This window comes from Tripterygium wilfordii, chromosome 19 (assembly GCF_013401445.1).
Source record: "Tripterygium wilfordii isolate XIE 37 chromosome 19, ASM1340144v1, whole genome shotgun sequence".
Taxonomy (NCBI): domain Eukaryota; kingdom Viridiplantae; phylum Streptophyta; class Magnoliopsida; order Celastrales; family Celastraceae; genus Tripterygium; species Tripterygium wilfordii.
In genome coordinates, this window is record NC_052250.1 from 12,793,846 (window position 1) to 12,809,306 (window position 15,461).

A 15,461-nucleotide genomic window follows, 5' to 3' on the forward strand; every position below is an offset into this window, starting at 1 on the left:
ATCATTAAATTCTGAATTGTAAACTCAAACACATTACGAAACTTCTAAATCCCTTATAATTATGTTTTATGCTTTCCTATCACTTCTACTTCATTAGCAGGTTACAATGGATCGATTGAGACCTCCCATGTTATTTCAAATTTGCTCTTATTTATGATGATACTTTTTTTTCCTTGAAATAAGGGTAATTAAAGTAATAAAACTAATTTTGAAATAGATCAATAAAATTGTTAATTGACGAAGAAAAATGAAACTAGTTTTGGGACAACTCAAAATAGATTGAATGACAATCAAAATAGAATAAAAGAATATATGAAATCGTGTGCCTTAATCTCAATATTTAAAATAATTAAGCCAAAAAAACTCAGAGCTCCATAAAATTAGTGGCGTCATTTTTCATTTACTACTTAAGGGATGGGCATGGGCCCACAAATTCCCACTAGACAATAAAAAAATACCACCAATTCCCACTAGCCAATAAAAAAAATCAAGAAAGAGGACTATTATGTATAAAAAAAAAAAAAAAGAGTTTTATTACGCAACAGCTGCTTCCAGTCTCCAACGGAGAACCCACGTGAAGCCTCCGTCCACTTTCCTTTTTTAGCTTGCGCAAAAGCACCAGCCCCCTATATATATGTGTCTTCACCTCACTCCCTTTTCCACTCAAACCTTCCTCCTCCTCCTCCTCCTCCTCCTCCTCTCCCTCATCTCTTATTTCAAATTCAAACTCTTAGCTTCCATTAGAAAGAATTGCAGAATCTTTAATTTGGACAATTGAATTCGGATTGTGGTGAAAACATGTCTTCTTTCGATGAGGCCTCAACTTTGGAGCTTATTAGGCAACACCTTCTCACTGATTTTCCTTCCATGGACAACTTCATCACCAACCTCGATCTCTACACTCCAAACAACACAGATCCAGAAATTTCATCCGATCGCACACCCAAACCGTCGACTCTAAGCAACCGCCGTCCTGCCTTGAACGTCAAAGTGCCTCCTAAAGCACCAATTTCAGTAATTAATAATGTTAGCGTCAAACACGTGGATGATTCCGGGGAGAGGAAGCACTACAGAGGAGTCAGGAGGAGGCCGTGGGGAAAGTTCGCGGCGGAGATACGCGATCCGACTCGGAAAGGTTTGCGTGTTTGGCTGGGGACATTCGACACCGACATTGAGGCTGCACAAGCATATGATAGAGCTGCGTTTAGGTTGCGCGGAAGCAAAGCCATACTGAATTTCCCTCTCGAAGTCGCCAATTTGAAGGACCGGCAGGAAGTGGAAGGTGCGGGCGGCGTTCGCGGGAAGAGGAAAGCGGAGAAAACGGTGGTTGAGATGAACAAGGTTGTGAAGAGGGAGGAGGTTGTTATGTTGGAGGAAAGTGAACCGGTTTTGAATTGTCAGCCGTTAACTCCGTCGAGTTGGACCGGGTTTTGGGATAGTGATGTTGATGTGAAAGGGATATTTAGCGTGCCGCCGTTGTCACCGCTGTCACCGTATCCTGGGGTTATGGTTGTGTAAGAGAAGATTGGACTTTGCCAACAACATTTGATTTATTATTTCATTTGAAAAAGGGAAAGAAAAGAGGAGTACGGAAGGGAAGGTTGAAAGGGCCGTTTGGCAGATCAGGAAAATTATAAAACGGCAAGGCGCTTCTGGTGGAGAAAATGGTGAGGTGGGTTGTTTTGCTTGGGACGCAATGTTAATAATGTAGGATTGCGTGTAATTCTAGGTTTGTGATGAGATTTGTATTTCTTCTTTGATTCAATGAATTTTGTTTTTTGTTTTTGTACGTATAATTCCATGAACTTTATTCTTTATCTTCACCATAACAACACGTCCCCTAATTTATTTTTCAAAAGATTTGCTTGAAAAATAATTTAATTAGCCCAAAATAAAATAAAATAAAAATAATTGATCGCCTAAACAAAAGGGTTAATTTTTAGTGTAAACCTGTGACAATTAGATCGATCACACATTACAAAAAATTAAAAATAAAAACAAGAGAAATCCTGACGACTAATCAACCAAAATCCAAAAAGCTTCAATACTTCTGAAAGGTAGATGGATATACTCATGAAAGGTAGTGCTTAATGTTTTATTAACTAGGATTATGCTATCAGTTGATTATTAGAATCTAGGATGGGTCATTTCATTAGGGAGGTTAAATCTCTAATGATTGGGTTGAATGTTTTTCATTATAAACATGTCCTTCGCTTTGGTGATTCTACTGCCCATTCTTAGCTCGTATGGCTAAAGTTGGGATTAGAAAAACAATTTGATGAGGTTGGATGATATCCAATGGAAATTGTATCCCTTCTTGAATGGGATCGTTGTCAAGATTTGTAATTTTTTTTTTATTGATGAAATTAAAATGTTTTATTAACTAGATTTTATTTTATAACGTAAAATGATAGAGACAACAACTAAGAATGGTTGTGAGAGGATTATATTTGGTGACAGAACAATGTTACATATCTTCCATTTATGTTCCTCATTTTCTCCTAATCTAATGTGGTATGCGTGATAGTCATTTATGATAAAACACGGATGTAAGGCTTACTTAGCCTCCAATGCTCCACATAAATTGAGGATAAAATAGAGATCATAAATTGATGGGACATTTGGTTGCTGTTTTGAGGGGGAATGAAATATTCTCTTGTTTGATGTGTAAAAAACTCTTTTACATTTGTTATAAAATATTATTTTATGTTCTAAGAAAAATGATAAATATGAAAATTATACTATTAGTATTCTCATACTCATACACATACTCGCTCCTTATTTTATACCAAACATAATCATGCTTATCTCATACTCATCTCGCATTCATTTCGCACTCATCTCCTCTTCATCTCTTGTCCACTTCACACAATTATGAATAAAATAGCCCGTGAGGGTTTAGAGCATTTTCCTTCTTGTAATTGGCAATTTTTCGGAAGGATTAAAATGAAAAAAAAAGAAAAGAAAAGAAAAAGAAACCTAGAACTTATCCATAGCAACAATAAATGAATTGCCAAAGGATTTGCATAAAAGTCAAAGAATAGCAATCGTTTTCTGGTCGAAAGGTTCAGAGCTCAACCAAAAGATATCTTCAACATTTCGCTCAGCTTCTTGACTTTCCTTAAAGGCATCTTAACCGCTAAGATCACGTATGACTATTACTTTACCACAAATACTGCATATGTTTTCGCTTCACTCCATTACTAAACCTTCAAATCACATTCCTTTTGGTCTTGGGGGTAAAAACATAATTCTCAAACTTCTCAAATTGGTCAATTTCAGAGAACTGTTTGGTGTTTTCTATTACAATTAGCACAATCATATCGTTAATGCAAGTTGACTACTTACCTGTCGGTTGAAGTGCCAAATGGATTGTCGTTGTTGTTGGGAGTTTTAAACCCCCCTCTCAGATTAAATTTAGTGGGAACAATAGAGATAATAACCAAAACCAATGTCAGATAATCTCAGAAACCCAATCACAATCACACAATCTAAGCAAGAACAAAGATAAAAGAGACACAGAGATTTATAGTGGTTCACCCGATCAATTCACCCGATCAATTCGATCTAACAGGCTACTCCACTTTGTTATTAAGCTTCATGAATCAAGAGTGCAATCACCAAAACCTCTTTCTCACAAGGTTCGGCCGCACTCTCTCTCTTTTTTTCAGAGGAAAAACAATAGGAACTCACTCACTCTACAAACCCTAGAAAAACATCTATTTATATGTTTCTAAAAGGGTTCAGGCTTACTCAAGGAAGGCTGTCCAATAAAGGTAAACAGTAAGGGCAATTTGCCCATTCTCCACCAAAAGCTTTCTGGAGGAAGACTCTCCAGTAAGGGTAATTTGTCATGCCGTTTACTTTGGGCAGTATTTCGACATTAAAACGACAGAAGTTCGCACCACACTCAACAACAACGGTAGCTCTCCAAACAGCTCCTCATGATATGATAAGCTTTGCATCATGCCACTAGGCGCTCCAGTCCAAACAAAGGCAATCAAATGACCAGTGAGTTTCGTGTGAAGCCCCCCTGAAGCAGAACCAGCAATTCTGTCCAATAATAGAACGGGTCCTGCCACTCAGAAACTGTGTACTGCTGATTAATACCTCGCACAACTTGTTAGATATTGCTGGGAAGCACAAAGAAAACATCTTGATCTCTTACCCCACTACAACTTGGAGGACTGTTGATTGGTTTCCCCTCATTTATGGGAACGGATAAGATATATCCTTTCTCACTAACAGTATGGCTATTCTGTTTGATGGTTTCCAATTGCGACCACAATTCATTGGACTTGACCAAATAGTCATAAATTCGGGTAAATCTGTTTTAGGTATTTCATCAAACAGTTTATGTGCTTTATATATATATATATATAAGCTGCTGCCTCTGCTTTGCTCTCATTCACAAATCACACTCAATTTTAATGGCTACACAAGAAGAGTCCTTGACTTTAGAACTTATCCGAGAACACCTTCTTGGGGACTTTACTTCTTCCTCCATTGATGTTTTCCTCAGCAATCTTGACTTCGCTGTCTCCGATATGGTTGAGAACTGCTTATCGGAATCTGAGTCCAGCTCACCCAGTTCATACACAGAATCACATACCCTTGGAAATTGCAGCTTTGAAGTGAAACCGGAAATCCTCGACCTGACAGAACCTGTAGGTTCAGTCAACCCGGTGATCCCGCCAGAACCAGAGTTGGATCGGGAGGTGATTGGTGATCAGGAGGAGGGCAAGCGTTACAGAGGGGTCCGAAGAAGGCCATGGGGAAAGTTTGCGGCGGAGATCCGAGACCCGAGCCGGAAAGGCAGTCGGGTATGGCTGGGGACTTTTGATAGCGACGTCGATGCCGCTAGGGCTTATGATTGTGCAGCATTCAGAATGAGGGGTCGTAAAGCAATCCTCAATTTTCCATCGGAAGCCGGAAAATCTGCTCCACCGGCGAACACTGGCCGGAAGAGGAGGAGAGAGAAGATAGCGGAGTCGCCGGTAACTCAAGACTCTTCATCGGAGAACTGGAATGTGAGGTGGGAGGGAAAGGTAGAAGATGATGCGTTGGAGGAGGATCAACGGCCACAGTGAAACGAAAATCGATTTGATGACGTGTGAAGTAATTACTGGGGGAGGAACATGGGGCCCACAGCATAACCACCGTGGATCATGTGTTAGAAGTTAGAACATCCTGCCTATTATGTTATGTTATGCATGTGTATAATATTGAAAAAGTGACAAATCTACTGTAACATGTGCAGTGTTTATCAGATATTTCTCCCATGAAATTAATGTAAATGTAAGAGTTTGTAAACATTCTACATGAATAATGAACTTCCCAACTAGCCAGTTCATTGGACTGAAATCTACATCGTTTTGGTAGTAGGTAAAAATTTGATTTGAAGATACTAGAGAATAAGTGAAATGAGATACCCTAATTAAATAAAAAAAAATTAGGAGTAACAAAATAAATGAACCGTATTAACGTTGCATAGGCTAAAAGACAGCGGAAGGGGCAATGTTGAGCGATTGGGGACTCGAAATGTTGGATGGCAGTGTCGGAGTAGGCTCTCACTTGAAATCCCCAAATCGTATGTTTAATTGTCTAAGTGAAGCTTTGACCTCTCTGTAGACTATTGTTGGTTGCTGCAAATGACTAAACAAGGGGGAAGGCTAAGAGCTTAGGCTTGGATAGTTGAACTGGAAGAGTTGATTAGGGATTGAGCTGCTTAGACTTGAAAACTTTAGCTTAGACAATGAATAGTTGGATCGAATGGATTGGGGACCTCGAATTTTTTGGTTGGGGAACCTTGTAACTAAACCTATAAACCCAACTAAAAAAAATTAGTCTTTCCATATTGGATCTACCTCTAGATCTATGTGAGTTATTGCCATAATTTCAGAGTTAATGTTTGCAAGTAAGGTTTTTTTTTTCTTTATAAGATTGCTATAAAGCCACAACTATATCCATCAATGCATGTAGAAACTAGGACCCGCATCGTATTTTTAATTTAATGCATTATTAGATAGGCCATGGCTCAATGAGTAGACCAGAGTAACCATACAAATATACATGCACGACAAGGTTGAGTCAGTCATCACAAGAAGGATATTAATTATTTGTTTTATTTGTTAGCCACCACCCACTTGCAAGACAGCAACGCTGGCAAGAGACTGCTACTTCACGAGCAAGTTGGAATTGAAATCCCAGGCTGCTAATGCCCCTGCAATCTCACATCCTGACCGTTCAAGTGTCTAGTCGCAAAGTGTGTGAGTCCCCTCTGGTCCTTACGAGTCCCTATACAATGTGCCCTGGGCTTGCTCGGAAACTGGTACGTAACCGACCCCAGCTTCAAGTTGATATGCAAGTGGCACAAATTTGTTAACCTTTGTTCGCTATTATTGCTATCGTCACTGTCTTTATTAACGATGATCTAATTATTTTGGATTTATTAAAAGTTTTATTTATTGATTTAAGGGTCCACAATGTCCGCTGGTGGCTGTTCGGGCCCCTTGACTAGAACCCAATGACTTTGCTTTCAAAATTCCTAGCTTTGCTACTAAATTACTAGAGATGACAACGGATCGGATACCCTTCTAATTATGAAATACCAAAATCGTTTCCATTTAAGATACTCTATACCAAAACCGTTCCAAAACCATTTAAAAAACCATTCAAATTTTCAAACCCGGAACCGTTTCATAACCGTTTACCATCGGGTACCCGTTTACCATTTAACTTTTAATATTTTTATTTTTTTTCTTTGATGATTATATTAATATAAATTAATATTGAGTATGGTTTATATTAATTATGATTGTATAATTCAAATTAGTCTAATTTATAGTTTTATTAGTATGCTTCTATAAATATATATGTTTTAATATGCTTTATCATGTTATTATTTAGTATTCTAGTAGTATACCTTTATAGATGATTTATAATATTATTATTATAATGGATCTTTTTATTAAACGGTTCGGGTACCCTAAACCCGGCATCAAAAACCAAACCCGGCCCTAAACCATAACGGGTTTGAAAACCAAAACCAAAACCGTTTCCAAAACCTATAGGATCGGTTTTCGGGTTTTAAATGGATCGAGTACCCTGCGGATAGTGCTCGGATCGGTTTTTTTTGCCATCCCTATAAATTACCCTACTCAACTGGGTGAGCGACGTTTTATCAGTTCTTAACACAGACCACCCTATTGACCACCCCCAATGTCATACATCCCACATCGGAAGAATGTGGCTTGGTGGAGTGCTTTGTAAGATTGGGCAATCCTAACATTGATAAGCCAATTTTTCAATTGGTATTGGAGCCAAAGCCCCTCTCGCTAGTGTGGGTGTGTGTAGATCACACACGTTATGGGTCGAGCCACGTAAAGGGCTGCCTGCCCATCTATTGATGAACGATGGGTCTAGCCGATGCGTGGGGTGAAATGCCTTATAAGAATAGGCAATCCTAACATTGCCCATGACACCCTATTCTCTCGCACGGATAGATTGCTCCAATTCTTAGCTACAATCCAACTCCAAAACTATGTTAAATCATGCTTTAAAAAAATTACATTAAATCATGTTTTAAAATGTGTTACTAAGTATTTTAATTTTTAGTATTCATAATATTAAAATATAGTATATTTTTAAAAAAACCCTAAACCTTAAAATTTTAAATCTAAACCTTAAATACTAAATCCTAAATCCTAATCCCTAATATGTACTCCCTCCGTCCCGTAAAGATAGTCCTACTTCTTTTTTCACACAGATTAAAAAGATCTAATTAATATTGTAACAACATTCAATTTTACTCACATATTACCTAATACACCCCTAATTAACACTTAGATGACCCTAATTAATACTGTGATAACAAAACACATTAAATAGGGGTCTTTTAGGAAACTAATGAACTAATTACATTCTAAAAAATGAAACAAGACTATAATTTGAGACAGACGAATAAAGAAAGTAGAACTATCTTTACGGGACGGAGGAAATATATGATTTATGAGAGAATTATAGCCAAAATTGTAGGTAATAATTGAAACCCTCCCAGGTCCCAACTGCCCCCAGAGTAGACACAACAATGTCAAAGCATGTGCGCACCCAAAATCGGTGTTGTTGGAATTTTATAACTATCACTTAATGCAATTTACAACAGCTTACAGGAATTGAGCCTGTACATAATAAATGCTATCAAGCGGAGAAGTCAATTTGACGTCTGCATAATAAATATTACCAGATCGAAGAGGACTTGGCAATTGGCATGGCAAATAAGAGATGGTTAATCTTAATCCCATTCGGATGGAGTCAAAGAATAATAGTACCTTTTAAATGGAAGGAATTTTAAAGTTGTTGATCTCTTCATCTACTTCTTGCAATTTCTCATTGCAATTCAAGAAAGTAGGTTGATTCGTGGATGCAAGTAGCCTAGCCCACATCCTATCCGTCAACTTCACTGTGTTCGTCCTCTCAGTCACACGCTGCAATAACATAGCTTTTTCATTCAAAACTAGATATGTATAATAACTCATCTATTAATGCATCACAAGGACTGACTGGATCAGCTGCACCAATTAAGCAGAGGAAAACAAAGCAAGTATGCAACTTCCTTAATTGCCATAGTTAGGTGGCACAAAGCAAGGAAGAAATGCTCACTCCGAAACACAGTAACCTAATTCAATCCTATCAAAATATTGTTAATTTTTGATGTAGAATATGAATTGGAGTAATTAAGGGTGAATCGGCTTGAGAAATCGACTCATTACTGATTCAGGTCTTACTTTTTATGATATTAGCAAACACAAATTACTTTCATTGAAAGTCGAGCTGATTATAAGAAAAAAGAAAGAGGAGAAAACTTACAGCGATTGGAATATAAGCATGCTTGCAGTTTACTGGCCCAACTGTGAAGCCAGTGTACCCAGCCATGGCACCATGGACAGCACTATGAGCAAGAAGCGTGCAATAGATGTTGTCAGATGCATTACTTGGAATAGCTCGTATCATGTAAGTTGGGTCTGAAAACAAAGGATATAAACGAGCTTAAATGTAGAGAACATTATTAATGACTTTCTCAAGAGAGAGAGAAAGAAATCAAATACAAAATATTGCTTAAATGAACATGCCAAGGCTCTAGAATCAGAGATATCAAGCCATATGCTGCCTCGAGTTGGGAGGTGGGAACTCAAGTCTAAAAGAACTTTTCAGAAACATGAATGTCCTATACAAATTTGTTCATGAAGCATGTAAGTACACTACATTGGAACTAGAATTACTCGTTACCTTTATACTGATGCCTACAGAGCGGTAAGCTAAGCAGTTGATAGTAACTGGGAGAGAACATTTTGTCCAACATAATTAGAATATAGTGAAAACTGAAAACCCAAAACCCAAAGTTCTCATTTTTTTCCCTGTTTATAAGAAAAATGTATTATCATTTATCGCTGTTCAACTGTCTAAATGCCTGGAAACTTATTTAGTCATAATTAAATAGATATAACGAGAGAATGTTGGCAGAAAAGAAGGATAAAGAAGATATCTTGCTCTAAAGCAATATATGAGCTAGTTCGAACAATACCTATGTACTTCATATTTACTGCCATCTTCTGAACCTTTGTAAAATGATCCTGTAATCATAAATTATGGATCTATAAAACTAAGAAATGACATCAGAAAATGAACACAAGAAAAAACTTCTTCAGAATTTCATGGAAAAGATAAAAGGGAAAAAAATTCAAGTTACTAAAAACTAGTTTCCATGCCCAATTCAGTTTCTGTTTCATAGTTTTCTCACACTGGTTATTGGTAATTAACTTCCATTTTTGCAAAATCCATTTCCACAGTCGAAAAAACTCATGCAAGAAGTCATGTATGAGACTACCGTATTGTTCCAAGAAGACCTTATGGGAGGATATCATCTCCCTATTTAGCAAATATCAAAATTATAAGATGAGAAATGTTTTCCTCTCTACCTTAATTTTTTGCGATAACCATAGACCAACATCAAGAAGTAGCCTGTTTCCTGATGCATCTCTTTCATCTGCTGCATGCATGCTCTGTGCAACATATCCCTGTCCAGCTCCTTCTGCTAACACAATAACCACATGACCATTTTCTTTAAGACGTTTTTCAATGAACTCAAAGAGCCCACCCTGGCCTTCAAGATAGAATGGAGACTCTGGAATTAAGCAACAATCCTGTTAAATTTCAAGCATCATTAGTTGACCACGAACTTGTACAATTATAGTTACAGCCTTACAGAAGCAATGCACATTGCACAGCCAAGACATTCTCAAATGCTCCCATATTTTTCCTTCTTGTTTGGATAGAAAAATAAGAGTATTGGCAAACTTTTAATCTTATTTGGTTCTGTATTGTCCAAAGAAAAAGTCAAACTATAAAATTCGAAAAACTAAAATGTCCCAAAGACGAGCAATACCACAATTACATTTATGTATTATGCCACACAGAAGCATAAAATGCAGGTTTTTTTTATTTACAGTGGCATTCAAACCCCTATGAGAATTGGTTGCCGTGCAAAATAAGCATACACTTCGAAGCTTTTTTGTATGTATGGTCTCGCATAAAATGCCAAACAATAGTTAAACCCACAAACTTGAAAAAAACCCTAAGACCACATATTCTTTTCCATCGGAATTTGCACTAACACATGGAGGTAAAGATCAAGATCAACAGTAAAATCTTATGAAAAACATACCTATAAATTTCTTCATGTCATAAGTTGACAAACTGACATGGTTTAACGAGAAAATTAATAAGTATCAAAAAAATCTGTCTGGACCAAGTTCCATAACTAGATTGGTCTTATCATACATGAAGTACTATAGATGTATTCATCAAAATACAATTTTGACACCATATAACATCATACTCTAAGCCAGAAATCCAGTAAGATCAAGAGCAGAACATTGATTACTATAATATGCACGACAAGATCTTACCACATCTCGACTTGCCAAAGTTGCATGCATAGCAATGAAACCTGCAGCAAGGACACATGAGTAACATGATGGTTTGTGGTTACCTACAACACTGCACAAAATACTTACCACTATATCTACCCATAAGTTTAACAACTCCAACTCCATTTTCCACACTCTCAACCTCCACATGTGCAGCATTAATGGCCCTCTGAGCTTCTTCAACAGCAGTATCAAAACCAAAGGATTTGTCTATCACCTAAGAGCATTTGCAACAGAATCTCTAAAGTGAGTCAAGTAGCTAAAACAGAGACTAAAGATATATATTTTATACTTAAAAAAAACAACGCATCAGTATCTCTTGTTAGTAGCTAAAGTAGAGACACAACATATCAAGTCTCTTGTAAAAAGCACATTACAGAAAAGCTTTAACACACAGCTGAATTCGTGAGAGGAAATACTTCTCTTCCGAGATCTTTTCCAATTTCAGGGGGAAAAATGGAAAAAATTTATGTGTTCAAAATTGTACAAGGGGTCCAAAATGTACACTAACACCTGCTAAACGCTATTGAAACAAGGGTATCAGATAAGGGCTAAATGTATTGAGATACTGACTATTACAGAGTCGTCAGATTCTCTAATTAGCAAACTATCGCTACAACTAGACAAATAGAAAATTCCATACTTCAATGGTACCATTATAAAACACAATTTAGTCAGCAGTTCATTACGCACTTCGCAAAATTCTCATCAAACAGCAAATCACTTAGCAATATTCAACTAACCACGCGGCTGTTTCAAAACGACTCAGTTTAGAAAGAATAAGAGAGTTGAAGACTTTCCAAACCAATTTGAAGACTTTCCAAACCAATTTGGGTTGGATGTGCAGGAACGAAATACAGATAGTTTGTTGGCAACTAAAAAGTTCCAAGGATCAATTATGACGTTTCAGATATGAATATATGATACCATGACCGCAAATTTCATATTAAGAAAATAAAAAATCGCATGGAAGTTATTATAAACATAATCAACATGGTGTTTAAGCGAACAAGAGGTAGCCACTACACCCGCCTTGACATGCAGTCAAGGGTTCAAGTCCTCTCATCGTTAAAATTTCCAGCCCTCCACCCCGACACACCAATAAAAAGCCATAAATTCTTTCAATTGAGTAGGCTATAAGCACCATGAGCTGTCACGGACAACAGGTTATAATACTCACAGCAATATCGTTATCAATTGTCTTAGGGATCCCAGCAACTGCCACTTGAATACCACGTTTCTCAACTTCCTTACAAAGACAAGCGAACAAGAACCAAGGTAAATAAGAAAATTACACACCAACGCTAAATTGTGTTACGACATAGCTCGACTGAAGAATTGAATGAATGGAAAAAATTCATACCAAAGGACTTACCTCATAAATCAGAGCTGCTCCTTTTTGTGTACCATCACCTCCAATGATGTACACCTAACATCCATGAGTGGGATCAATTTTATCTCCTCATTTTTCAAGTCACCATCATTATAATCTATTAGAACCCTGGCTAGATAGTAGAAAATAATGCATAATCACCTGATTTATTCCCCTGTCCTGAATGTTGTCAACTATTTTGTGAGTATCATGACCTCCTCGTGAAGTTTGCAGAAAGGTGCCTCCACGTTTATGGATATCATTCACAACTTTAGGCGTCAACCTCATGGTATTTTTGGAGTAGAAGCCTCTATATCCTCCCTGGAAATTTTACCAGTACCATGGTGATGCAAATAATTATTATGTGTTGATAAGAAAGATGGGAAAAAAATGAAAATAGGAAGCCAGCGTAAGGATTCCCACAAATCAAACCATAAAATAGCTCTATACAAATATGAGTAGCATATTGTGGAATATCAAAAAATCAAAAGCCGAGTTCTAACCTATTTGTCCCTCTTAACTCAACTTCCAAATGCCATAATGACAACTAAATCGCACTATTCCTTAACCGAGGTCCTTTAGACGTCCAGGTCTATCAAAAGGTGGACCCTAAATATGCTTCTGCAGGAAAACGTGCACTCATCAAATCAAATTGGGAAGTCTAGTCATTTTTTCCAAGCAGCTACTGTACAAGCTTCAGCAACTGCCCACAATCGCACCATTCCATATTTAGCTTTCCATAAGAGCTCAGTGGTAGAGTTGCAGTGGTGCAACCTAGAAGTTACAAGTTTAATTCTTGGAAACAACCTCTCTGCATATTATGTGGGGTAAGGTTTGCCTACATCCTGCCTGTCCCCGACCTCGCCCACTGCGGGAGACTCGTGCACAGGAGTTTATCTATCATACTAGGAACAACAATAGAACTTCTAATAACATGCCAATTAGACATTTTCAACCATAGTTGTTTCACATCAAATAAACAATCATGATAAATCTGCTACTAACAGAAATACAAAAACAACAACAGCAAGTCTTGATATAAGTTTCCAAAGAAAAACCATTACTCTAAGTACTTTACTTCCAAATAGGTTTTCTTAAAAAACATGTAGATCAAGAACAAAGTGAGAGGAAAACAAAAACACCAGTTCTCAAACTCAGTTACAGAATCACGAAAAAAGTATGGTTAGAAGTATAAGGTGGCCTTCATAGGGCATGGGCAGTTTCAGGTAGCAGTGCAACAAGTGCTAATTCATTTATAGAAAAAAAAGAAAAGACAAGGAATCACTTGGAATCCAGTCACCACCAGCCAATAGATAAATAGAAAAGCAATATAAAAAACAAAAAAAAAAACCTTAAGTGAAGGAAACAAAGTACAACATGAGCTCACCTGAATGCCAAGGATGTCATCAACACCATACATATAGTTCAAGCCACATACAATCTCCCGAATGACTGTATTGATTCCGGGGCATAAGCCCCCACAAGTCACTATGCAGGCACACACTTCTTCTGGCTTGAAATACACCTGCCATAAGAAAACCACATATCAACCTTCACAGTTTTACAAAGGGGACTTCTAAACTTAACTCAAATAAGCCACAATCCCAATTAAATGGAGTCTGCCAAGAGAATCCTCTTGCACCAGCCTCCTACACTAGAAGCAAAATTCTTTGTTAAACCTTGGACAATGATCTCATTCTGTACTGTTTCGTGTTACGTTTCCCAGCAAACAAAAGAATCGTAACCCAAATGAAAGACAAGGTACCTTTTCTCGTGGCCCTGCACGGTGAAAATGAACCCCTCTTGGAGTATCTTTCTGAACAACTATCTGTAAATAATGTTACATAAACAATTATGAGCTAGAGAGAGGAAGGGTGAAATGTAGAACAGCAAGTCCCCCAAAGCATGTAGTGACAGATAATATGAAACACATCATATTCCAATTTGGCTTACCCTCTGGGCAACCACATCTTCTGGGCTGACAAAGGTCTGCCTACCAAAACAGGAGTCAAACGCATAATAAGCAGGAATATAGGACACAAGGACCACAAGGAATTATTAAATTTCCAAAAGGCAAATAAGAAAAGAAGTAAATAGATGAAGTTACTTGACAATGGCATATGCTTGGCTGTTCTGCAACGGATTTGGATACGACTGAAGCAGAACAAGAAAGAAGACATGAGTCATAGATTACACATATTTAAGTAATCAATATTTTTGCAATAAGCAATTGAAAACCAGAAAACTACACAGTTAGGCTGTCAATTGTTGTATTAATTCAATTCATTCCTTAAATTCTCAACAAGCATATACTTCCTCAGTTCGTTGAACTATCTTGTAAAATTATCCTCTCCTTCCCGTCCTTAACAATGCATTCAGTTTCCATTAGATCTTCCTCCTATGTTTTGCTAACAGCTTACTTCGTTAAGCTCATAAGATACTCAAATCTCACACGATTTCAATCATCTGCAACGATCATACACACTATTCATCCGTATTACCACATATATGAGTTCCAATATTGCATACACAACACGCAAATAATAACCGGCGTAAAGGAAACAACACTTGAGAAGCAAAAATTACCGGCAAATCGGGAAGAAAGTGAGTTAGGTGTGGGACATCATCGAGAACGAAACCGTCGTTGGGGGTTTGATTGGGAGATTGAGCTCTTATAGCGCGATTTTGGCGCCAACTCAAGGGCTTCCAGTAGAGGCTTCTGTATTCGAGACGAAGCATCGAATGACTGCAGGAATTGAACAGAAGTGAAGAGTGGTGCGGGAAGGGAAGTGAAGGAGATGCAGTATGTACTGAAAGATCCATTGAAGGAGGTAGACTAAAATTTGAAGATTCCAGGCGACGGTCTGTGAGAAACGAGAGAGAGGAAGAATACGTGAAGAAGTTTACATAAGAGTTTGAATCATTGACGATGGAAAAGGAGCGATAGGTCCCGGTCTAAAAATTCCCCATGTTATGTCAAATTCGCACTGGAATTTTTTTTTTTTTTGTTCTTTCCTATGAAGAAGTACTTTCCCAGAAAATCTCATATGCTAATAGGTTTCCATTTTAATACGTAATAAAAAGGACAATATACAGAATGA

At 37.5% G+C, this 15,461-nt stretch overlaps 3 protein-coding genes across 4 annotated transcripts; 2 read left to right on the plus strand and 1 right to left on the minus strand.

Moving 5' to 3' along the window:
• Positions 1-374: 374 nt before the first annotated feature.
• LOC119985792 (ATP-dependent 6-phosphofructokinase 4, chloroplastic) lies at positions 375-15,329 on the minus strand. 2 transcript variants are annotated; one of them, XM_038830178.1, is made up of 15 exons: positions 14,947-15,329; positions 14,468-14,514; positions 14,314-14,353; positions 14,126-14,188; positions 13,748-13,885; positions 12,523-12,681; positions 12,364-12,417; positions 12,169-12,237; positions 11,076-11,205; positions 10,968-11,008; positions 9,978-10,202; positions 9,584-9,632; positions 8,869-9,023; positions 8,403-8,486; positions 375-836 (listed from the first exon to the last, which is right to left on the minus strand). In XM_038830178.1, exons 1-15 carry the CDS (start codon positions 15,181-15,183, stop codon positions 762-764), a joined length of 1,566 nt encoding a protein of 521 aa, XP_038686106.1. In that variant the 5' UTR covers positions 15,184-15,329; the 3' UTR covers positions 375-761. The 2 variants fall into 2 exon arrangements, with proteins under 2 accessions (XP_038686106.1, XP_038686105.1); XM_038830177.1 differs by lacking the exon at positions 375-836 and having other exon boundaries at positions 8,093-8,486; positions 14,947-15,324.
• Positions 762-1,796, plus strand: LOC119985795 (ethylene-responsive transcription factor ERF105-like). The gene has a single exon (XM_038830183.1). It carries the CDS (start codon positions 799-801, stop codon positions 1,516-1,518), a length of 720 nt encoding a protein of 239 aa, XP_038686111.1. The 5' UTR covers positions 762-798; the 3' UTR covers positions 1,519-1,796.
• LOC119985796 (ethylene-responsive transcription factor ERF106-like) lies at positions 3,798-5,368 on the plus strand. Its single transcript, XM_038830184.1, has one exon. It carries the CDS (start codon positions 4,431-4,433, stop codon positions 5,088-5,090), a length of 660 nt encoding a protein of 219 aa, XP_038686112.1. The 5' UTR covers positions 3,798-4,430; the 3' UTR covers positions 5,091-5,368.
• Positions 15,330-15,461: the final 132 nt, after the last annotated feature.